This window comes from Equus przewalskii, chromosome 2 (assembly GCF_037783145.1).
Source record: "Equus przewalskii isolate Varuska chromosome 2, EquPr2, whole genome shotgun sequence".
Taxonomy (NCBI): Eukaryota; Metazoa; Chordata; class Mammalia; order Perissodactyla; family Equidae; genus Equus; species Equus przewalskii.
In genome coordinates this window covers 24,479,830-24,504,271 of record NC_091832.1, presented here as the reverse complement: position 1 = coordinate 24,504,271, position 24,442 = coordinate 24,479,830, and the positions used below count along the sequence as shown (strand labels likewise).

Below are 24,442 nucleotides of genomic sequence, written 5' to 3'. Positions count from 1 at the left end.
AAACGCCCATCTGATCTTGTCACTCTACTCCTTAGGTTAGGAACCTTCATAGACTCCTTATTGTCTGTAGGCTAAAATCATAACCCATTGGGTATGGTATTTATTCAAGGCATTCCTATTGATTCTATTAATCTTGTCCCATTTAATGTTTATCCACTATTCTGCATTCCACTCAGACTGCCTCCTTTGTGTTTTGGTATTCCTGGCAGAGAAGGTGACAAAAGCAGTCCCTTCGCCACCCATCTTTTCCTATGGATACCTGCCTCTTTTCCGAAATCTAATTTAAACGTTACATCCTTCATGAACATTTCCCAGATACTTTATGCCTTCCAAACTGGAGGTGAATTCTCCTGAATTCTATAGCACTTTGTTCTTACCTTTCATATAGCCCTTTTCATATTCTTTTTTTATGTTACAATTATTTCGTTCCATAATATAATTAGTTCTTCAACCAGTTACTTAATCTCCAGAGCCTCATTTTCCTCATCTCTAAAATAGGGATAATAGTATTTCCTCATAGGAGTGTGGGGGAGATTAAATGAGTTAATGTATGTAAAGCGTTTTAGTATGGTGTTTAGCGTACTGTAAGTACTCAATAAGTGATGACTGTTGTTGGTCACTTAGTGGACAGATAAAGTGCTTACTATGTGTCAGGCCCAATGCTAAATATAAAGATTAATCAATTTGTCTTTTTTTTTTTAAACATCGGCACCTGAGCTAACAGCTGTTGCCAATCTTCTTTTTTTTTTTATTCTTCTCCCCAAAGCCCCCTAGTACATAGTTGTGTATTCTAGTTGTGAGTGCCTCTGGTTGTGCTATGTGGGACGCCACCTCAGCATGGCCTGATGAGCAGTGCCATGTCTGCGCCCGGGATCTGAACTGGCGAGACCCTGGGCCACTGAAGCAGAACGCATGAACTTAACCACTTGGCTACGGGGCCAGCCCCAATCAATTTGTCTTTCAGGGGGAGACAGAAACATAATTTTTTTTTTTCGTTTGCTTACATCATTTTATTTTATTTTAATTTTTTTTATTGTAACATTGGGTTATAACATTATATAAATTTCAGGTGTACATCATTATATATTTCCATTTCTGTGTAGATTACATCATGTTCACCACCCAAAGACTAATTACAGTCCATCACCACACACATGTGCCTAACCACCCCTTTCCTCCTCCTCCTTCCCGCCTTCCCCTCTGGTAACCACCAATCCAATCTCTGTTTCTATGTGTTTGTTTGTCTGTTTTTATCATCTACTTATGAGTGAGATCATACTGTATTTGACTTTCTCCCTCTGACTTATTTCACTTAGCATAATACCCTCAAGATCTGTCCATGTTGTCACAAATGGCCGGATTTCATCATTTCTTATGGCTGAGTAGTATTCCCTGGTGTATATATACCACATCTTCTTTATCCATTCATCCCTTGATGGGCACCTAGGTTGCTTCCAAGTGTTGGCTATTGTGAATGGTGCTGTGATGAACATAGGGGCGCATATATCTTTATGCATTCGTGTTTTCATGTTCTTTGGGTAAATACCCAGCAGTGGAATAGCTGGATCATACGGTAGATCTATTCTTAATTTTTTTTTATTATTAAGATTGATAGATTACAACCTTGTGAGATTTCAGTTGTACATTATTGTTAGTAATGTTGTGGTTACACCACTTCACCCTTTGTGCTCTCCCCCCACCCCCCCTTTTCCCTGGTAACCACCGATCGGTTCTTCATGTCTGTATGTTAACTTCCACCTATAAGTGGGGTCATATAGAGTTCGTCTTTCTCTGTCTGGCTTATTTCGCTTAACACAATACCCTCAAGGTCCATCCATGTTGATGCGAATGGAACAATTTGGTCCTTTTTTATGGCTGAGTAATATTCCATTGTGTATATATACCATATCTTCTGTATCCAGTCATCAGTTTCTGGGCATTTAGGTTGGTTCCACGTCTTGGCTATTGTAAATAATGCTGCAATGAACATAGGGGTGCATGGGATTCTCGGGATTGCTGATTTCAGGTTCTTAGGATAGATACCCAGTAGTGGGATAGCTAGGTCATAGGGTATTTCTATTCTTAATTTTTTGAGGAATCTCCATACTGTTTTCCATAGTGGCTGCACCAGTTTGCACTCCCACCAGCAGTGTATGAGGGTTCCCTTCTCTCCACATCCTCTCCAACACTTACTGTTTCCTGTCTTGTTAATTATAGCCATTCTGACAGGAGTTAAGTGGTATCTCATTGTAGTTTTGATTTGCATTTCCCTGATAGTTAATGATGTTGAACATCTTTTCATGTGCCTTTTGGCCATCTGTATGTCTTCTTTGGAGAAATGTCTGTTCAGATCTTTTGCCCTTTTTTTTTTTCAAAAAGATTTTATTTTTCCTTTTTCTCCCCAAAGCCGCCTGGTACATAGTTGTGCATTTTTAGTTGTGGGTCCTTCTAGTTGTGCTATATGGGATGCCACCTCAGCATGGCTTGACTGGAGGTGCCATGTCCGTGCCCAGGATTCTAACTGGTGAAACCCTGGGCCACTGAAGCAGAGTGCGTGAACTTAACCACTCGGCCATGAGGCTAGCTCCATCCATTTTTTAATTGGGTTATTCGTTTTTTTGTTGCTGAGATATGTGAGTTCTTTGTATATTTTGGATATTAACCCCTTATCAGATACGTGGTGTGCAGATATCTTCTCCCAATTGTTAGATTGTCTTTTCGTCTTGTTGATGGTTTCCTTTGCTGTGCAGAAGCTTTTTAGTTTGATGTAGTCTCATTTGTTTATTTTTTCTATTGTTTCCCTTGCCTGATCAGACATGGTACTTGAAAAGTTGCTGCTAAGACTGATGTCAAAGAGTGTACTGCCTATATTTTCTCCTAGAAGTTTAATGGTTTCAGGTCTTACATTCAAATCTTCAATCCATTGTGAGTTAATTTTTGTGTTTGGTGTAAGATAACGGTCTACTTTCATTCTTTTGCATGTGGCTGTCCAGTTTTCCCAACACCATTTATTGAAGAGATTTTCCTTTCTCCATTGTATGTTCTTGGCTCCCTTGTCGAAAATTAGTTGTCTGTAGATGTATGGGTTTATTTCTGGGCTCTCGATTCTGTTCCATGAATCTGTGTGTCTGTTTTTGTGCCAGTGCGATGCTGTTTTGATTACTATAGCTTTGTAGTATATTTTGAAATCAGGGAGTTTGATACCTCTAGCTTTGTTGTTTTTTCTCAGGATTCCTTTGGCTATTCGGGATCTTTTGTTGTTCCCAGAAACATATTATGAATACTGTCAGAAACTCATACTTGTAGGGGCCGGGCAGGCAACAGTTACTCATTAAATTTCAGCAAATGTTTATTGAATACCTACTATGTGCCAGGGACTGTTTAGGCCCTGGAAATAATGCAGTGAACAAAACAGACAGAAATCTATCTTTCTGGTGAAATATCAGAGTTTCAATTCTAGTGGGTAATTGAGTGAAATCAACCAAGTGGAGATTGGCGAACCAGCTAGAGAGCCCATGCTGTCTACTGAGCTGCGGCCAATTGTTGCCATGGGAGAATGTAGGTCTAGTGTTGTCTTATTGCATAATTTCCCATCCCTTTCCACAATCCCTCTCCCTCTTGAAGTTGGAAATCTAGATTTTCATATGATATTAATGGATTAAACGTTTGCAAATATTACAAGTTAACTTGTAAAATCTAGAAACATTAAGCTAACCAAAGATAAGATATTTGAGGCCAACTATAGCCCAAGAACTGCCTGTCTCATTTATAAATTTTGCCTGAATTAATATTCTGTGTACTTTGTAAAATATTTCTTAGTCTGTTTCACCAAATTCCGTATATTTAAAAAAACATTTTAAAAGAATGAAGACAAGCATTTTTAAATGTCTTGCTGATCATGATAGCATTGTGTATTCAGTAGGTATTATTTTTAATCATAATACGCATTTGGAGTAAGGTGCACAGGAGATTCTCATTTTAAGTTTTTCCCTGTCTTAGATCTCACTAGCTGGTCATTATATTATTTTGTTTTATTTTATTGTGATGTGGCAGGTGAAATTTTGGTACTGAGGAGCTCATAATTCCAGAGACATCAGCTCTGCTGTTTTTTTTGTTCCTCTTGTGCTTGTGTTGTTAACATTATCTTCCATTCAGTTTCTTGATAGGACCCTAAACCATTGATCTATTTTATGGATGTTAGTTTAGTTAAAAGTAGATAACTTATAAATCCATTTAACTAGGCACACAAACTAAAGTATGATGCAATATGTTAAATGTGAATGAACTAGTATCCTCACTTGCTTGGTATAACTCCCAGCCTTCCTTCAGGAAAACTTGGCTATCTGACCAACATATAAAAGTTGTCAGTATTATTAGGCATATATATACCCCTATACACACACCTATAATAAAGGTAAGCCTTACTAATGTATATATTATATATTAATATATTAGCATATATATATGTAAAGCATATATTTTTTTTCTTCCTACATCCCAGTTGATCTTGTGTCCCGTACTTTGGAGATCAGTATAAAATGGTAGATATTTTGGATGGGGCAGTCCAGAGTGCTGTGGATGCATGTAGTAAGGGAGTCCACTCCAGCCTGGGGGAATCAGGGAAGGCTTTTAAGCTAAGTGAGACCTGACCTATAGATAGGAGTTCTCAGTGGAAGGGGGGGAATGATTATTTCAGAAGCAAAAGATTAGTAGACTAGATGAGTTGGTAGCATGAAGGGAATACTATTTGGACTTTATTCTGATGACAGTGAAATGCCATTGAAGGGTTTTAATCTCAAGAGTGACATCAGATTTATTTGTTTGTTTATATTATTTGGACTGTCCTGGGGAGAATGAATTAGACTGCAATAAAATTCCAACTAGGATGCTGTTTAAGTAGTTGCTTCTTAAGTTAAGTAGTGCGGTAGTCCTATAAAGAGATGATGATTGCGATTGAGGTGGTAACAGCAGGGAATAAGAGAGTTAGCGATTTGAATTAGCAGGACTTGGTTATTGATTTCATCTGGAGGCTGAATGAAGCACAAGGAGGGGTGGAACTAAGCATGACTCCTAGGCCTCTTGCCTTGAGCAACTGAGTAGGTAGTGATGCTGTTAACTGAGATGAGTTTAAATTTGGACATTTTGAATTGTCTCTGACTTTCAAAGGAAGATGTCCAAAAAGCAATTGAATATAGAAGTCTAGAGCTCAAGAGTAAGATCTGGGGATGGAGATAGAAGTTTGAGCATCTATTTTTCTCTATGTATGGTAACTAAAACCATAGGAATCACTGATAGCACCTACAGAAAATGTGTATCATGAGAGATGGGTTGAAAAGAGAACCCCAAGGTACATCAGCTTTAATGTGCAGGAAGAAAAGGATCATTATCCAGACGTGGAAGAAGGAGTGATTGATGTCTCAAACAGCAAGGGAAAAGAGAGTATTTCAAAAAGGAAATGATTGTCAGGATTGAGTGCTGCCAAGAGGACCAGCAAAATAAGAACTGAAAAGATATGTTGAATTTAGCATCATGCACTTGATCAATGGCTTTTACAAAAACAGTTTTGATGGCATGGAAGGAAGTTGGAGTGGGCTAAGAAATGAGAGAGGAGAGGCAAACTGTCTGAAGAAGTTTGGAGTAAAGAGAAGGAACAGTTTAATGAGACTCTTGTAAAGTCTAGGCAAAAGATCACAAAGACCCAAATTAGGGCAATGGCAGTAGAAATGGAGAAAAAGAGTGCAGAAATAATTAGGAAATAAAGCTGGCCATTCTTAGTGATTGGATGTGGGGATAAAGGAAAAGGAGTTGTCAAGGGTGGCTCCCAAGTTTCTCACTTGAAAAGCCGAGAAGATACTGGTACAGATCCCTAATCTTTTATCAGTATTTCTCAACTCTTTCTTTCATTATCGCCCCCCTTTAGGAGGCTTTTTATACTTTTTTTTCCCTAGTGCATCCTTCCATGAAATTTTAGTACACAGATATACTCTCTTTTTCTGTACCATAAGTATGTCTGTGCTTTATACATAAAAAGAGTAAGCATAAAACTTGCTTTTTATTCAGTGCAAGGTTAAGAATGACAAGACAGGGGCCGGCCCAGTGGCGCAGCGGTTAAGTTTGAACATTCCGCTTCTTAGTGGCCCCAGGGTTCGCTGGTTCAGATCCCGGGTGTGGACGTGGCACCGCTTGGCAAGCCATGCTGTGGTAGGCGTCCTAAGAATAAAGTTGAGGAAGATGGTTACGGGTGTTAGCTCAGGGCCAGGCTTCCTCAGCAATAAGAAGAGGACTGGCAGTAGTTAGCTAGGGCTAATCTTCCTCAGGAAAAAAAAAAAAAAAAAAAAGAATGACTAGACAAAATTTTTAGGTTAAAAGTTAAATTAAAAAGCTATTTGCATTTAAATAAGTTTTATAGCTGTGTTTGCTGAGTAACTTTTAATGTAATTTATTTATGTAAATTGTATCAAATTGCATATGCAAATTAGCATTTATAAATATATAAACCGTGTAATCAAAATTTTCCAGATCATTCAAAGCTGTTCATTTTCCAGCAAAAGCAAAACAATAGATCAGTTTCTTAAAATTATTTTTGCTGAATTTTTTAACTTTTGCTTGATATGAGAAATAACGTATAACTTAACTAGCTGCTAGATATTCATTCAGATATTGTTGACGTTTTTCTTTTCAGCACGTGGCATAATTAGTCATGACGAATTCTAATTTGTAGGACTAAATAATTACCAAAGCTCATGTCATACACAAAAGCAGTGAGGATCAGACATGAATAGCATCCCAAGTTGGGGCCAGCCCGGTGGTGCAGCGGTTAAGTGCGCACGTTCTGCTTCAGTGGCCTGGGGTTCGCCGGTTCGGATCCCAGGTGCAGACATGGTAACAAGTGGCAAGCCATGCTGTGGCAGGCGTCCCACATATAAAGTAGAGGAAGATGGGCATGGATGTTAGCTCAGGGCCAGTCTTCCTCAGCAAAAAGAGGAGGATTGGCAGATGTTAGCTCAGGGCTAGTCTTCCTCAGAAACAAAAAGGAAAAAAAAAACATCCCAAGTCATAACAGGCATGCACAGACCACCTCTTGTTCTGTGACCTCAAGATCCAGCGATCAGTCAGGAGAAAGTCCCCCAGTCGTGGCCATCTATTCGCCATAGCTTTGTAGTACAGATCTTGCATACTTTTTGTCTGCCTTTCATGAAGTCACTGTCAGTGGTGCTCATGGAATACTCAAGAAAACCCAAACAGAAGTTAAATACTAAGGGGTAAGACATTGATAAGGTGGAGCTTTGGAGAGCCATATACTAGTGTAATATCTAAGTGTCCCCCACTTCCCTGTGAAGCAGTTTCACCCTTTTGGGTGCAATATTGCCCCCATTGAGAATGCATGCCTTAAAAGAAACCATTTATGCCAGATATTTCAGAATTCTACTTGTTAAGAGTTTAGAAAGACATTATAGTGCATATAACTTGGATAACACCTCCAGCAGGGTCTGAGATAGAGCCCTGTGTAGTCAAATATCATTAATACTTTGTAGCAAACTATTTGAATATTAATTAAGGGATGAATAAAGGCTATGAACAGTCTCATGTTAGTTTTGTTCAAGTTTTGCTACTACATGTGTTTTGAGGCTATATTTACTAAAAACTGTCATATTTTCAGAGCTCTTTTGATTTCAGAATTCCAAATAAGGGATTGTAGACCATGAAATTAAGAGAAATATATAAGGAGTAGCTTCATGGAGAAGATGATGACTTTTATATTTTAAAGAAAAACCCATTTGAGATGCTTGTGGGACATGGGTGGAAGGAACCCCTTGCGTATTAGATGTGGGATGAGATATAGATTTGGAAGTCATGAGCATTTGAATCTTCCAAAGAGGCAATAATTGTCTAATGAGACATTATTGGAATTGTTCATCTTGGCATGAGGTAAATGGTAGAGTACAGGTCCTTTTTTAAAATGCTGGCTTATTGGTTCTTACAGCCAGCTCTGGAGGGAATGAAGATGGAATAGAAGGATAAAGATTAGGAGAAAGGAGTGACAGTGTTAGGAGAAAGGAAAAGGAAAAGCCACCTTTTAATATAGAGTAAGGAAATATTGCTGTCTTCTTTGACCCTAACTTCCTGGAAATAGCCCTCATGGGGAATGGAGACCTTTCAGTGTAGATGCTGAGAAGAAAAAGGAAACACTATTGATTCAGCGTTTAGGCACTAGACATTTTCATATTACCTCATCAATGCTATGGGGCTATAAGATTTATTGTCCTCATTTTATAGATAATGGAAGTAGTGAATCAAAGATAGTGGGTAATTTGCCTATGGTTATGCAGTTGGGATTGGAACTCAGCTCCCCTGACTCCCAAATCAGTGCTCTTTCCCACTACATCATATTGGAAGAAGTTGGTAGGCTTTGAGGGGCACCATTGGATGTCTGTCCATAGCATGTCTTCTGAGGGCAGAGAAGGTTAGACTAAGCTATGATGTTGGGCAGGTTAGGTGTATTAAATGCATTTTCGATTTATGATATTTTCAACTTAGAATGTTGAGGAGCTTAACCCCATCGTAAGTCAAGGAAGATCTGCACGCGTAATGGAGAGAGCATTGGCTTTAGTCAGAAAGACTTGTATTAGACTTTCCCACTTATTAGCTGGGTCCTTCTGCAAGTTATGCCTCAGTTTCCCGACCTCTAAAATGGGGGTTCTGTATGAGCTTCGACTTAAAAGCTAAGCAAATTGTTAGTAAATCATTACCAGTCAAATTTGAATTCTCCTTAGGAATGTCCCCTCTGTAAAGGTTAGAGATTGACTTTGTGATATTTGACAGATCTTTCAAAAGGAATATCTTGGGTTTTAGTCTGGATTTAGTCTATAAAACCTTTTCACCATGGTCAGAGACTTTGGAAAGCATTCTGGACGGAACTTGAGAAGACTGTGTCACATCTAGCAGTGAGGTCACAGATGTTTGATTTTCTTGGCAGGAGCATCCTAATCCTTGCCTGCCTTAGTACCTGACAGAGGTTTCCCAGCAGGACATGGAAATAAGTAACTTGACACAGAAAAGGAAGTTCTTGTATATGGAATAGTTTTTTGGTTTAATCATAAAAATCATTAACTTTGAAGGCATGCCAATTAAAGATAAATTCATTAAGAAAGAACTCGTGTGGCTCACTGGTTTATTTTGATGATCCTGATGTGCTACTTGCTACGTATAATGCCTAAAAAGAATAGGTGTGCATATGCAAAAGAATGAAGGTGGACCCCTGCCTTACACCATATACGAAAATTAACTCAGTGGATCAAAGACTTCAATGTAAAGAGCTAAAACTATGAAACTCTTTTAAGAAGACATAGGAGTAAATCTTCATGACCTTGGATTAAGTCACCAGTTTCTTAGCTATGACACTGAAAGCATAAGCAACCCCCCAAAAACAGATAAATTGGACTTAGTGAAAATTTAAAACTTTTGTGCTTCAAAGAACGCCATCATGGATAATGAGAATTATGTAAGTGCTCGCTCATATTGCTTTATTTCGGCTGCCAGGTAAGCTGACATATCAAAATGCAACTCCATTTTAATAATTAAATGATTCTTTAGGTCCTGCTTGTCTGTGTTCACCTTTGCCCATTTTCTATACAAATTTGTATATTCCTATTACCGATTTTTGTTTTTGTATTTTTATTTTGTTGAATTTATTGTAAACCACTTCAGATCCTTTGGAAAACTGAAGTTTAAAATGTCGGAACAGGGGCCAGCCCAGGGGCGCAACGGTTAAGCGCGCATGTTCTGCTTCGGCGGCCCGGGGTTTGCTGGTTCGGATCCCGAGTGCGGACATGGCACTTTTGGGCAAGCCATGCTGTGGTAGGCAACCCATATATAAAGTAGAGGAAGATGGGCACGGATGTTAGCTCAGGGCCAGTCTTCCTCAGCAAAAAGAGGAGGATTAGCAGCAGTTAGCTCAGGGCTAATCTTCCTCAAAAAAAATAAATAAAAATGTCAGAACATTTGAGAGCATGTGTGTACTTTGTGCTGTAGACTCAAGATTCTTGCTCTTAAGGGTTTAATGGTCTAGAAATGAGAGGTGATGAGTTGTGAACTAAAACAGTGTCTTTGGAGGTTGTCAGTCGGAACCAATTTGGAGACAGAGACCCTATTTGTTAGCTGTAACAAACAGTAAATGCTTTTGGTAGTCTTGAGATTTTCTCAGGCAGGCACTTTAAGGGGGACTAGGGTCATCGTAACGATATGACCTTGAGCTCTTAGAAACTATGTCAGTGTTTTGTTCAAATCTTTTTAGACCAAGGTTGAGGCCTAGTTGAGAAAGGGCTCAGAGGAGCCTGGATAGAGTTTGGTTAAGGAGAGAATCTTTGGCACAGGTAAAAATCAGTTTGCCAACCTCCTGCCTTTGGGGAGGAGAAAGTTTGTGGCTGACCTTTTTTTCTTGCTTTCTTTTTTTTGGTGAGGAAGATTGGCCCTGAGCTAACATCTGTGCCAATCTTCCTCTATTTGGTATGTGGGACACCACCACAGTGTGGCTTGATGAGCTGTGTGTAGGTCTATGCCCAGGATCTGAACCAGTGAACCCCAGGCCACCAAAGTGGACCACGTGACCTTAACCATTATGTCACTGGACCGGCCTCCGTGGCTGACTTTTAAGACCGGGTGAATAGTAATGGCATTTAACTCTGAACTAGGAAGATAGGAGAATAAACTAGTTTAAGGAGAAAGAAAGTGAGGTGGAGATAGCCAGTAGGCATTTGGAAATACACTTTCAGGCAGGAGGTTGTGACAACAGGGATTTGGTACTTGGTGTAAAAGTGGAGGTTGAAGCTAAGGGAAATCACTTAGAGGGGGCTGCTCCTGAGACTAAAGGTAGAATTTTGAGTCACTGACACTGGAAAAGGAACACAGTATGAAACCTGAGAAGATGTGGTTGGAAAGGTAAGAGAAGAACTGGAGAGGGTGGTGCTATCAGAATCATGGTTAGAGAGTTTCAGGAAAGCGAAATTGATCATCAGTGAGAAATTAGAAAGTCAAATAGAATGATTACTGACCAGGTCGCTGGATTTAGCAGTCTAAGATGTCTTTTTCTGAGGCGTCTTACGGCAGAGCGTTTTTATTCAGTTACATATCTATTCTGGAAAAAACCTGTGCTTTCTGAATTTCTAGTAAGAAACCCATCTAAAATCTGCCTTTGTAAGTTCTGCTCCATTCCAGTCACAAGGAAGGTTTCTTTGCTGTAGACTGCTTCACCTACTGGCAAACATTTATTAAGCAACTGTTATAGCTCTGTCTTGTGTCTGGGACAGTGTAGGTGTTCAATAAGTATTGAATAAATATTTGAACAGTGGTTCATTGAACAAATATTTGTGTACCTATGATATTATAGATGCTGGGGATACAACAAAGGTCTCTGCCTTTGTAGAATTTACACATCCTGTGGAGGAGAACACACACAGATTGTGAATACTGTAATGAAGGAAATAAAACAGGTGTTCTGACAAAAATAGAGTCGTTTACTTTGGGTTAGGGTAATGACGGAAGGACCTAGCAATTCTCAGAGCTAGGGAAGAGCATTGTGGGCAGAAAGAAAACAGGAAGTATGAAGACTGCAGCCGGAAACAGCTTGATGGGTTGCAAATACTGAGAGGGCCATTGTGAGAGGAGCATATGATGAATGAAGGTAAAGTGTTGAATGAAATGAGATGAAGATACAGGCAGGGCCTTGAATTGTGAAGGGGATTTTATTCTCCATAGGAGCAGTGATGTGCCCTGGTTTTATTGTGTGGTGATGGATTGAAGGGAGACGTAGATTGTTTTAGTAGCCAGGCAAGAGTTGATAGTGATTTGGATGGGGTGGGGGGTCAGGAATTGAGAGAGATGTAAATACATTCAAGATGTGTTTTGGAGATAAAACCGGGACACGATGTAGCAATAGGTTAGGTGAAAGAGGTGAGAGAAGGGAAGGAATCGGGGATGGCTTTTACCTAGGTTTTGGATAGAGAAACTTGTCAATACTATGACTCTTGCAGGGGTGGAGTGGAGTTAGTTTTGGATATTAAAGTGAAGATTTTGATAGGTAGTTGAGCATATGAGTCTGGAGCTCAAGGGAAAGGGCTGGACAGGGGACATAAATTTGGGAGTTACCATGAAATCACCTAGAGAGAGAATGTGAAGATAGAAACTGGTATGTAGCTGTAGGGAGGAGGAGCCGTCAGGAGAGACTGAGAAGACTGGAGGAGGCTGGGAGTGGTGCCAAGAAAACTGGGTGTTTCCAAGAGAAGGCATTAGACAGCTTTTGAGGGGTTAAGAGGACAGAAATTTCTGTCCTTTAGATAGGGCAGTATGGAGGTTGTTGGTGACCTTGATAAAAACAGTTTCATTGGAGTAGATTAGAAGTCAGATTTGAAGAGTTAGAAGAGTGAACAGACCACACAGTTTCAACAATATTGGTGATGCCTGTTTTTTTAAAAGTTGGTCATTTCATTATGCTTTGTATCTTACACATAAAATATGTAATATTCAAGAAACATGTTACAATAAAATTTAAGTGAGTGGAGACAGAGTATGTAGATGACGTTCAGGAAGAGAGCTCTGGTTGCCATCTTACCAAGTTTAGTATCATTTGGGCAACCTGCCATTAAATGCCTCCTGATGTGACACAGTAGGAAGCACATAGCATCACCTATATGTATTCTTGCCCCAAAAATATTGTGAACCTGAATCTATTCTAGCCTCTAGACCTAACATCAGTTTCACAAGAAACAGAGGATAGGGGTATAAGTTACGGACACAAAACCAGAACGTGGGGGCATTCATTAAGACAACTGACCTAGTCTCTTCAGAAAGTCAGTATCACGAGTAAATGGGAGTTGGAGGAGAGGAGGACAGGGACTTTGTAGATTAAAAGTGACCAAATGTTGGAATAGTGATATTGTAATTTTAAAAAACGTTTTTATTATTTGGAGTTACAAATTGAAATATATGTGGATGAAATGATGGGTCAGGAATTTGTTCAAATAATACAGGGTCTGGGAGTAGATGGAAGCATAGATGAATGAGTGATAGTTGATTATTGATTCTGGAGGATGATTGCATTGAGATTCATTTTATTTACTATTCTGTCTACTTTTGTATATATTTGAAATTTTCTGTAATAAAATGTTAAAAGACTAAATGCAATGAATGAACCTTGACTGGATTCTGGTTTGGGTGGGGGAAACAACTATAAAAACTACTTTGAGATCAGTAAGGAAAGTCGAGTATGGACTAGATAATAGGTATTTTGTTACTTTTCTTAGGTTTGAAATGGTATTGTGGTTATGTAAGAAGCTCCTTATTACGAGTCACATGCTTAAGTAATTAGGGTAAAGTGCCAGGTCATGACATTTGCAACTTTCAAATGTTCAGTTTAAATAGTATATATAAATATCCTATATACACCTGGTAGAGTAAAACAAATATGGCATTGTTAAAAATTGTTGAATCTTAGAGAATTTATAGATGTTTATTGTCCTATTTCAAACTTTCAGTGTTTAAATAATTCATGATAAAAAGGTGGCAGAAAAAATCATACGGCTGGAGGCCAACCCAGTGGCATAGTGGTTAAGTTCACATGTTCTGCTCGGTGGCCCGGGGTTCACTGGTTCCAGTCCTGGGTGCAGACCTACACACTGCTTGTCAAGCCATGCTGTGGCAGGTGTCCTACATAAAACAAAGGAAGATGGACACAGATGTTAGCTAAGGGCCAGTCTTCCTCAGAAAAAAAAAAAAAGAGAGGATTGGTAGCAGATGTTAGCTCAGAGCTAATCTTCCTCAAAAAAAAAAAAAATCAGGGGCTGGCCCCGTGGCTGAGTGGTTAAGTTCACGCGCTCCACTGCAGGTGGCCCAGTGTTTCGTTGGTTCGAGTCCTGGGCACGGACATGGCACTGTTCATCAAACCATGCTGAGGCAGCGTCCCACATGCCACAACTAGAAGGACCCACAACAAAGAATATACAACTATGTACTGGGGGGCTTTGGGAGAAAAAATAAAAAAATAAATCATACAGCTATTCATGAGAAAAGAGAAATGGAGCAGTAAGTAGCTTGAGGAGGATGGTGAATGAAAAGGTGTACTCACAAGTGTCTGGCTGATTCTTGTTATGAAGAATTGCAGGTGGTGAGATTCCTGGAACTATTCCTATGGTGCTGATTTTTTTTTTTTTTTGGAAGATTAGCCCTGAGCTAACTGCTGCCAATCCTCCTCTTTTTTGCTGAGGAAGACTGGCCCTGAACTAACATCCGTGCCCATCTTCCTCTACTTTCTATGTGGGACGCCTACCACAGCATGGTGTGCCAAGCGGCGCCGTGTCTGCACCCAGGATCGGAACTGGCGAACCCCCAGCCGCTGAATCGGAACGTTTGAACTTAACCACCTGCGCCACCGGGCTGGCCCCAATATGGTGCTGATTTTAACTAGCAAAGTTATAAATCAACAGTACCAAAATTTTGCCATCAGCTTTGTATGCATTCATGGTAATTTATCTACTAAGTAGACCAGCAAGAAGATAGGCAAAATTTAAGCCAGTCTGTGTTGTTTTCTTATGGCATCTTTGCTAAGACACTGGGACAGGTAAGTTTTAGAAGAGCATCTTTGAAAATGTTTGCAACTGTTAGTCTCTGTATCTGTCGCGTGTATATTGTGTGTTATCTTCCCACTCTTCCAATCTCAGCATCATGGCTGGCTTTATCTGCTTTGGAGGAATTTTGATTTATTTAATTCTGGTAGTATAGGTGTTCAGTCAGGGTCAGATGTACTTCAGTTTTGTGGTTGGTTGGATTTGTGGTCTAGGGAGAGAACTCATTGCAAAAGAAAAACCTATACTGTGAAGATGAATTCCTAAGAATCAGATATGGTGGGTGAAGACAGGAACTCTTAAACATCTTTAGTAACAGTTTTCAGTTGCTTCCTGTTCATGTGCACTAATTAGAGAATTGCTTGCCAGTAATTCTCAAGTTAAAATGACTGTGAGTAAATAGATCAAGATAGACAGAACCTAGTCTAAAGGTAGGAGCCAAATTGAATAGAATTAGATATGTGTTGGGAGAATGGAAAGAAGTCGTTCTCAGAGGTTGGATGAAAAGAGGAGGCCTATGGAATGAGAGAGTCTAGATTCCAGTCCCAGGTTCACAACTTTTTTTTTTTTTAAGATTTTATTTTTCTCCCAAAGCCCCCTGGTACATAGTTGTGGGTCCTTCTAGTTGTGGCATGTGGGATGCTGCCTCAGCATGGCCTGATGAGCAATGCCATGTCCGTGCCCAGGATTCGAACCGGCGAACCCCTGGGCCGCCAAAGCAGAGAGCGTGAACTTAACCACTCGGCCACCAGGCCGGCCCCCCAGCTTCACAATTTAATAGCTGGATGATCTTGTGCAAGTTACAGCGCTTCTGAACCTGGTTCCTTAGATGGTAAGTGGATATGCTACTAATTGACTAATCTTGCTCATTGATTGTTATAGGAGTTGATTAGATCCTGTGTATGAAAACATTTTTTTAAAACAGAAGCATGATGCTGGGGTTTATTTAATTATTGTCCTCAAAATAAGGGCTTAAAACAGCTGATTTCACCCTAGCCCTTGTCAAATTTTGTTTGGCTGGCACGGTGTTGTAAAAATTGAGTATGATGCAATCACTGCTGTACTGTTATAACTGTCCCACTGAAAATCATTAACCTCTTTACCTTTTAAGGCATTTGAGTTTGTGGTTAACTGAAATTCTGTGATATGAGCAGATTTGTTTCTTTATCGGTGACGGAACAGTCAGTCCCCACCCCAGAATTCTGATGAATTTGCTGTTACCAATAGCTTCCCTTTTCAGGAAATGAAAAGAACCTGGAGTTTGGGACCAAACAGATGAGGACTGACTTAGCTTCCTGCCTTGTCACTTAACCCCTGAGTCTCATTTTTCTCATTTGTAAAATAGATTCTCAGGATTGTTGTGAAGATTAGAGATTATATTTACAAAGAGCTTGGCACATTATCAAACCTTATTGGCTTGCTAAGGCTATGGGGCTCTATATCCCAGTACACTCTTACTCCTTTCTTTGTAATTGACTGGCAAGCGGCTATAGTGTTTTAAACCTGGAATCTTATGTTGATGCATATTTGCTAGAGCCTTCCTAGTGAAAAGTCAGGCCAGCTGAAAAAAGCCATTTCAGCCTAGGAGGAATCAGATTTCTTACATTTGTGAAGGAAGAGGCCTTAAATTGGGAGATAACAGTTTATCTCTTTTATCTCTCTTTCCAGTGCCATTAAGTAACCTTTAATGCATCATGATAAGTTGTAAAGCTTCCTAACTGTAGCATATGCTCAACAGTCAGTCTGCCTGATTTAAAGCCTTAGCTCCTTCTCTGTGCCTGGGCTGCTACAATAACATTTCATTAGAAAGCCTTCTCTGCCAAGAGGAGTGCCCCCTCCGTTTAGCACCAGGACAAGGGAAATAATTTGAAAAGACTGACTGCTTCATTGTGTTCCAGGACCCATCTCCTTTGAAGATGATGTTATTACTTAGAAAATAAGGCTAGTTCCCTTATCTCCTAAATATAGGTCTTTCGAGTTCTTTTGCTTAGTAACTTTTTTCAAGTACAGACCACGAATATAAGACTGATTTGGAAAGTCCTAGAGCCAGCGCCTGTCCAGGATGTGAACTTGAAGGTGTAGTATCATTGTTCCCATGCCACGCACAGGACAGCTGGCTATAGGTAGTATGCCTTTTTCTGAGAAAATGTGCATAATTTAAAAATTTTATGAATCTCAGAATTTTAAACATACCAGTGATTAAATGGAGTAGTGCAGTAATCTTGCTGCTCACTAAGTGTGTGACCTGAGAGGTTCTTCATCTATCAATTAGGGCCTGTATTAGTTTGCTAGGGCTGCCTTAACAAAGTACCACAGGCTGGGTGGCGTAAATAACAGAAATTTATTTTCTCACAGTTCTGGAGGCTAGAAGTCCAAGATCAAGGTGTTGGCAGGGTTGGCTTCTGAGACCTCTCTCCTTAGATTACAGATGACTGTCTTCATGGTTCCACATGGTGTTCTCCCTCTTTGTCCATCTGTTATCTTAATCTTCTCTTATAAGGACGCTGGTCATATTGGATTAGCGCCTTACCCCAGGATCCTCATTTAACTTTAATCACCTCTTTGAAGACCCAGATACAATCACATCTTGAGGTGCTGGGGGTTAGGACTTCAACATACGAATTTGGAGGTGGGCACAACTCAGGCCGAAACAGGGTCCATATCTATTTTGTGTTATTATTGCTAGTCTCTTGGTTCTAAAGGCTTAAAAAATGCATGGCAATGTTAGACATTTCTTTCCTAGAAATGGGAGGTAAAACTTCAGGGACCTTTTCACTTTGAGAGTTCCTTGACTAAGAAAACCCAAAGGCTGTATAAGACAGTCAGGTGCTAGAAAAGATATATTTGTATCATGGATTTCTTGATCCAGCCCAGCAAGTAAACGGAAGTGCATGATGAAAAAAGCCCCTTTGCCTCCTTGTCCCTGAATAAGAGTCCAGCATTCCTTTGGTTGCTGATTCCAGATGTGCTTCTACAGATGTTCCTCCTTCTAATCCAACCTCTCCTGCCTTGCTTCTCCAGTGACGTCATAAGCAAATATTTGTGATAGTTTCTTGTCACCATGGTGACTAAAGAAGCACAGCCTGGTTCTACTTCCAGCTTCACTGTCAGCTCTGCTTGAAGGAGGGGACAGCCCTCCGGGAGAGCCTTAGCTCACGCATGAAAAACCATATGTCAGGTAATGGGGGACAGCAGCCCACAGTGCTGCCTTTAGGAATCTGTCTTGTGCCTGTTAATTTTCAGGCACAAGGATAATCAGGGACCCCAAAGGGAGGCCACTGCAATCCCCTAGAACTTTTTTTTTTTTTCTAACAATAAATCTACTTGGGCTTTACCAAGTGGAGAGTTATACATTCTAAGACCCTGCTGCTGCTATTGGTTCACCAAGCTACTTTCCAGATTGACTAGAGGCACCTTCTCTAGTTTCATTTCTTCAGTATCCTAGCTCCAGAATTCAGCTGTCTCCTCAACTTCCATTTTCATTTGTCTTTCACTCAGATTCTCTTAATAGACTGCTTTTTCGCCCTCACATTTATATAATTTGTTGTTCCATATCCATCCCCCAGGTGATTTCCTGTTTGAAGAACCAGATCTTATCTTTGGGAGATTTATTTTTAAGCTCTCATCACAATCACCCCAACCATGCCAGAAAAAGGGCAATATTAGAGTTAGTTGTCCCTTTCCCTGTGCCTATAAAACTTATTTTTCATCCCTTTTGTAGTATTTTTAGTAACTTTGAGATTAGAAATTTAGAGGATGGGAAATGCCTATAAAGGGAGAACCAAGTTGATATGGCTTACTCTACTCGTACTTAAACACAATCAGTTTTACATTTATCAATTTTTTTAAATACTGAAATTGTTTTAAAAATGTAAACATCAAGTAAGGTATGATGAAGTCCCTGTGGCCACAAGAGGAAACAAGAACAAGGCTTGGAAGGAAGAAGTTTATTATACTCACAGGTCTCAGAGTGGGGGTCACTGTGTGCCACACAGTCATAGAGGAAAACACCAGGGCAGTCAGGAGGCAGAAGGGGCAAAAGGTTTAGCTCCGAGTCTTTATTGAGATTTCGGAACGTGAAGGCGGGGCAAACAGTTTAGAATTGGCTAGTTGGAATAATTCCTGAGGGCTTTGGGCTATAGGAGTAGTCTCTAGTTGACCACTACCTGGCCGTGGGATGATTAAACCAGAGGAATAGTGCCCCCTGGGGTGTACAGGCAAGATAGAGGATATAGAGCTCTGGATTCATTAGTTTCCATATCAAAGGCATGCTCTTAGGCAAGTTGTTATCTAGGAGTTAGCTAGCCATGTGAGGGGCAGTCTCTCCTTGGGTCTGCAAGGCCTCCACTTGCCAGAACATCAAGAACACTGAAAATAAGAAAATATAGTTAATATAATTGGCCCTGTGATGAATTAATGCAAATAGAGAAGTACAGAAATACAGAATCTAAGAAAACATAGTTAGAACAGGGATTTTATGTCAAATTTAATTGGAGGAGAAAAGCTGCAATAAAAAAATTGTGTGTGTGTGTGGTGAAATATAACAAAATTCACCATTCTAACCATTTTTAAGTAGACAAGTGGCATTAATTACATCTACAGTGTTGTGTAACCATCATGACTCTCCATTTCCAAAGTTTTCATCACCCCAAACAGAAACTCTGTCCCCGTTAAGCAATAATTCCCCATTTCCCCCTCCTCTTAGCGTCTGATAACCTCTAATCTACTTTCTGTCTCTGAGTTTGACTATTCTAGGTACCTCATATAAGTGGAATCATAAAATATTTGTCCTTTTGTGTCTGGCTTGTTTCACCGAGCATACTGTCTTCAGGGTTCATCCAGGTTGTAGCATGTGTCAGACCTTCATTTCATTTTTATGGCTGAATACACCCACAAACATATACATTGTATGTATATGCCACATTTTGTTTGTCAGTTCATCTATTGTTGAACTCAGTTGTTTTCACCTTTTGGCTATTGTGAATAATACTGCATTGAACCATGGCGTATAGTATCTGATCGAGTCCCTGTTTTCAGTTCTTTTTGATACATACCAAAGAGTAGAATTGCTAGGTCATATAGTAATTCTATGTTTAATTTTTTGAGGAGCTGCCATACTGTTTTCCACTGAGGCTGAGCCATTTCATTTTACATTCCCTCCAGCAATGCACCAGGTTCTAATTTCTCCACATCCTTGCCAACACTTACTATTTTGTTTTTATTATATCATTGTAGTAGGTATCTTGATGAAGTGGTATTTCATTGTGGTTTTGATTTGGTTTTCCCTTAAGACTAGTTATGTTGAGCATCTTTTCATGTCCATATTGGCCATTTGTGTGTCTTTGGAGAAATGTCTATTCAAATCCTTTGCCCGTTTTTAAGTTGAGTTATTTGTCTTTTTGTTGTTGAGTTGTAGAAATTCTTTTATGTATTCTGGATCTGAAACCCTTATCAGAGGTATGATTTGGAAATAATTTCTCCCATTCTTTATCTTTTCACTTTCTTGTTAATGTCTTTTGTTGCTTCTACTTTTGATGTCGTAGCTAAAAATCCATTGCCAAATTCAAGATAATAAAAATTTACATCTATATTTTGTTCTTTTTTATTTTATTTTTTCATCTCTCTTTTTTTATGGTCTTAGCTTGTGTATTTACATTGCTGATTCATTTTCAGTTAATTTTCGTATATGGTATAAGCTAGGGGTCCAGCTTCATTCTTTTAGATCTGGAAATCTCATTACCCCAGCGCCACTTGTTGAAGAGACTATTCTTACCCTTCGAATGGACTTGACACCCCTGTCAGAAGTCAGTTGGCTGGCCAGAGATGTGTGAGTTTATTTCTGGACTCTGGATTCTATGTCATTGACCTAGGTTTATCCTTATGCCAGTACCACACTTTTTTAATACTTTGTAGTAAGTTACGAAATCAGGAAGTGTGAATCCTCCAACTTTCTCATTTAGAGTCTGTTGTTAGTTTCCACGTATTTGTGCATTTTCCACTTTTCTTTCTGTTATTTGTTTCTAGAATCATTCCATGTGGTCAAGGAAGATACACTGTCTGATTTCAGTCTTTTAGAATTTATTGAGACTCTTTTTGTGGTTTAACATAGTCTTTCCTGGAGGATGCTCCATGTACACCTGAGAAGGTGTATTTTGCTGTTGTTGGGTGTAGTGTTCTATATGTCTTTTAGGTCTAGCTGATTTATAATGTTGTTGAAGTCCTCTATTTCCTTATTAATCTTCTGTGTAGGTGTTCTATTCATTATTGAAAGTGATGTGTTGAAGTCTTCAAATACCATTGTGGAACTGTTTTCCCATTCACTTCTGTCAGTGTTTGCTTTGTATATGTGGGGGCTCCATTTTGGTGTATATATGCTTTATAATTATTTATATATCTTCTGGATGAATTGACCCTTTCATCATTATATAATGTCCTCCATTATCTCTTGAAACAGTTTTTGACTTAAAGTTTTTTGTCTGGTATTAATATAGCCATCTCAGCTCTCTTTTGGTTACCATTTGCATGAAATCTGTTTCCATTCATTTACTTTTAACCTGTTTTTGTCTTTGGATATACAGTAAGTCTTTACAGACAGCATATACAGTCATGCATGGCTCAACATCAGGAAAATGTTCTAAGAAATGCATCATTAGGCGATTTCGTCGTTGTGCAAGCATCATAGAGTGTACTGAAGGAGAACAAAATTTGCCACCCCAAAATGTGTCTTTTAACATAAGGATTATTTTAGGCTGATTTATTTTTTTATTTTTTTTCCTCCCAAAGCCCCTCGATACGTAGTTGTGTATTTTTAGTTGTGTGTGCTTCTAGTTGTGGCATGTGGGATGCCGCCTCAGCCTGGCTTGTTGAGCAGTGCCATGTCCGTGCCCAGGATTCGAACTGGCGAAACCCTGGGCCACCAAAGCAGAGCATGTGAACTTAACCACTTGGCCACTGGGCCGGCCCTAGGCTGATTATTTTTAAGAACGAAAATACTCATAAAGTTTTCCTTGTTACCTTCCCCTTAACTGTCTAAAAGAATTCAGGTTAAAAACCTGTCTCAGGAAGAGAGCTATCACCTTAGCATAACATGAACCTGGTGGTAGACAGAGAGGAACCTAGAAAAGCCTGTTTGTTGGGCTCCCTTCTGTGTTCTTCTGTTTCCGTGTGGCCATTTATTTTCTGAACATTTGCTCATTTTTACCTACCTGTGAATTGCATTCTTTCCCTTTGAAGTCCCTGACTCTCCCCACCCTAACATCTTCTTTTGTTTTTAGCTGAGGATGGTATTTAAGGTGAGAGCGTCAGCCATTTTGGTGACTTAGTCTCCCTGGGTTTCTCCCATGTTATTAAACTTTTGTTTGTTTTTCTCCTGTTAATTTGTCTCATGTCGATTTAATTCTTAGGCCAGCCAGAAGAACCTAGCAAGGTCAAGGAAAATTTCTTCCTCCCCTGTATTATTTACATAAACCTAGATGGTACACACCTAGGCTGTACAGTACTAATCTTGTGGGACCGCTGTCATGTGTATATACAGTCCATCGTTGACCGAAACGTCTTTATGTGGAAGTGCATGACTGTGGTTGGGTCATGTTTTTGTTTAATCCATTATGGCAATCTCTACCTTTTGACTGGAGAGTTTAATCCATTTACATATAATGTAATTACTGACGAGGAAGAACTTCTCCCATTTTGCTCTTTGTTTTCTATACATCTTATGCCTTTTCTGTCTCTCCTTCCTTTACTGCCTTTTGTGTTTAGTTGATTTTTTTTTGTAGAGAATTTTTTTGATTCTCTTCTCATTTTTGTTTGTGTATATTTTTAACTTTTATTTTGTGTACGTATGGGTTTTTTTGTGTATTTTATATATTGTGGTTCCCATGGGGATAACATTTAGCATCCTTAGTTTTTAACCATCTAGTTTGAGTTGATACTAACTTAACCTCAGTAGCATACGAAAACTCTGATCCCACAGCTTTAGTCCCCCTTTTATGTTGTTGCTATCACAAACTACATTTTTATACATTGTACGCCCAATAACATAGATTTATAATTTTTTTATACATTTGTTTTTTAAATCATGTAGGAAATAAGTAGAATTACAAACCAAAAATACAATAATGCTTGCTTTTATATTTCCCCGTGTAGTTACCTTTACTGGCTTCTGTGTAGCATCCTTTCATTTCCCTTCATTTTCAGCTTGAAGGACTCCCTTTAGCATTTCTTGTAGAGCAGGTATCGTGGTAACAAACTTCCTCAGCTTTTGTTTATCTGGGAATGTCTTAATTTCTCCCCGTGTTTGAAGGGAAGTTCTGTCAAATATAAAATTCTTTGGCAGTTTTTTCCCAATACCTTCTGGCTTTCATGGTTTCTGATAAGAAATTGGCTTGTATGTGATGAGTCACTTCTCTCTTGCTGTTTTCAAGATTCTCTTTTTGCCTTTGGCTCTTAGCAGTTTGATTGTGTCTACATGGGTCTGAGTTACCCTCCTTGGGATTTGCTGAGCATCTTTATGTGTAGATTTATGTCTTACATTAAATTTGGAAAGTTTTCTGCCATTATTTCTTCAGAATTTCTTTTGCCTCTTTCTCTTCTGTCTCTTTGACTCCCATAATGCATGTATTGATTTACTTGTTGGAGTTTCATGGATCTCTAGGCTCTGTTCACTTTTCTTCATTCTTTTTTCCTTTCTGCTTCTCCGACTGCATAATTTCAATTTTCCTATCAAGTTTGCTGCTTCTGTCTGTTGCCTGCTCAGATCTGCTGCTGAACCTCTCTAGTGAATTTTTCATTTCAGTTATTGTACTTTTCAACTCCAGAACTTCTGTTTGGTTCCTTTTGTATTTGTTGATATTCTCATTTTTTCATACGTTATATTCCTGATTTCCTTTAGTTGTTTGCCCATGTTTTTCCTTTGTTCTTTGAGTGGATTGTAGACAGTTGTTTGAAAGTCTTTGTCTAGTATGTCCAGTCTCTGGGCTTCCTCAGAGACAGTTTGTGTCAGTTTATTTTGTTCCTCTGAATGAGCCGCACTTCCCTGTTTCTTTGTATGCTTAGTGGGTTTTTTTCTTTTAATTGAAAACTGGACATTTGAACATTATAATGTTGTAACTGGAAATCAGTGTGTTTTCTATTTGTTGTGTTCTTTGTTCTTTTTTCTTCTTTAACTGTTTTCTTTTGGATTATTTTCTATAATCCATTTTATCTCCATTGATTTACTAGCTATAAAGAATCTTTTTAAATGAGAAAAAGTTATTTTATGTGTACCTACATGTTTACCATTTCTAGTGTGCTTCCTTTTGGGAAGATCTGAGTTACCATCTGGTATCATTTTCCTTCTATTTGAAGAACTTTAGGATTTCTTTAGTGGAGGTCTGCTAGAGACAAAGTGTCTCAACTTTTGTTTGTCTGAAAAAAGTCTATTTCACTTTCATTTTTGAAAGTATTTTCACTGGGTATAGAATTCTAGTTGGACAGGTTTTTTTCTTTCAGTTTATTAAAGATGTTATTATCTTTTGACTTGTATAGTTTCTGGCAAGAAGTCAGGTCATTCTTATCTTTGGTCTTTTGTATGTAATGAGTCTTTCTAGCTTTTAAGATTTTTCTCTATCACTGGTTTTTGAGAATTTGACTGTGATGTACCTTAGTGTGACTTTCTTTGTTTTAATCACACTTAAGTTTGTCATGGTTTCTTGGGTTTATAGGATCAAATTTGGATAATTTCCAGTCTTTGTTTCTTCATAAATTTTTTTCTGCGTTCCCTCCCTCCTTTGTTTCTCCTGTGAATCCAGCTATAGCTATACTAGACCATTTGATATCATCCCACAGGC

General features: G+C 39.0%; 1 protein-coding gene across 3 annotated transcripts in view; it reads left to right on the top strand.

The window, feature by feature from the left end:
- KPNA6 (karyopherin subunit alpha 6) overlaps window positions 1-24,442 on the top strand; it is a 50,614-nt gene that overhangs the window by 4,467 nt on the left and 21,705 nt on the right. The window contains exon 1 of one of the 3 annotated variants that reach the window (XM_008521887.2): window positions 15,302-15,447. The exons of 1 other annotated variant lie outside the window; for it this stretch is intronic. Coding sequence is in view for 1 of the 2 variants with exons in the window: in XM_008521885.2 (XP_008520107.1) it covers window positions 17,775-17,793 (19 nt within the window). In the remaining variant the exon portion in view is untranslated. Of the gene's footprint in view, window positions 1-15,301; window positions 15,448-17,666; window positions 17,794-24,442 lie in introns of those variants that run through there. One more of the 3 variants, XM_008521885.2, reaches the window with a different exon arrangement.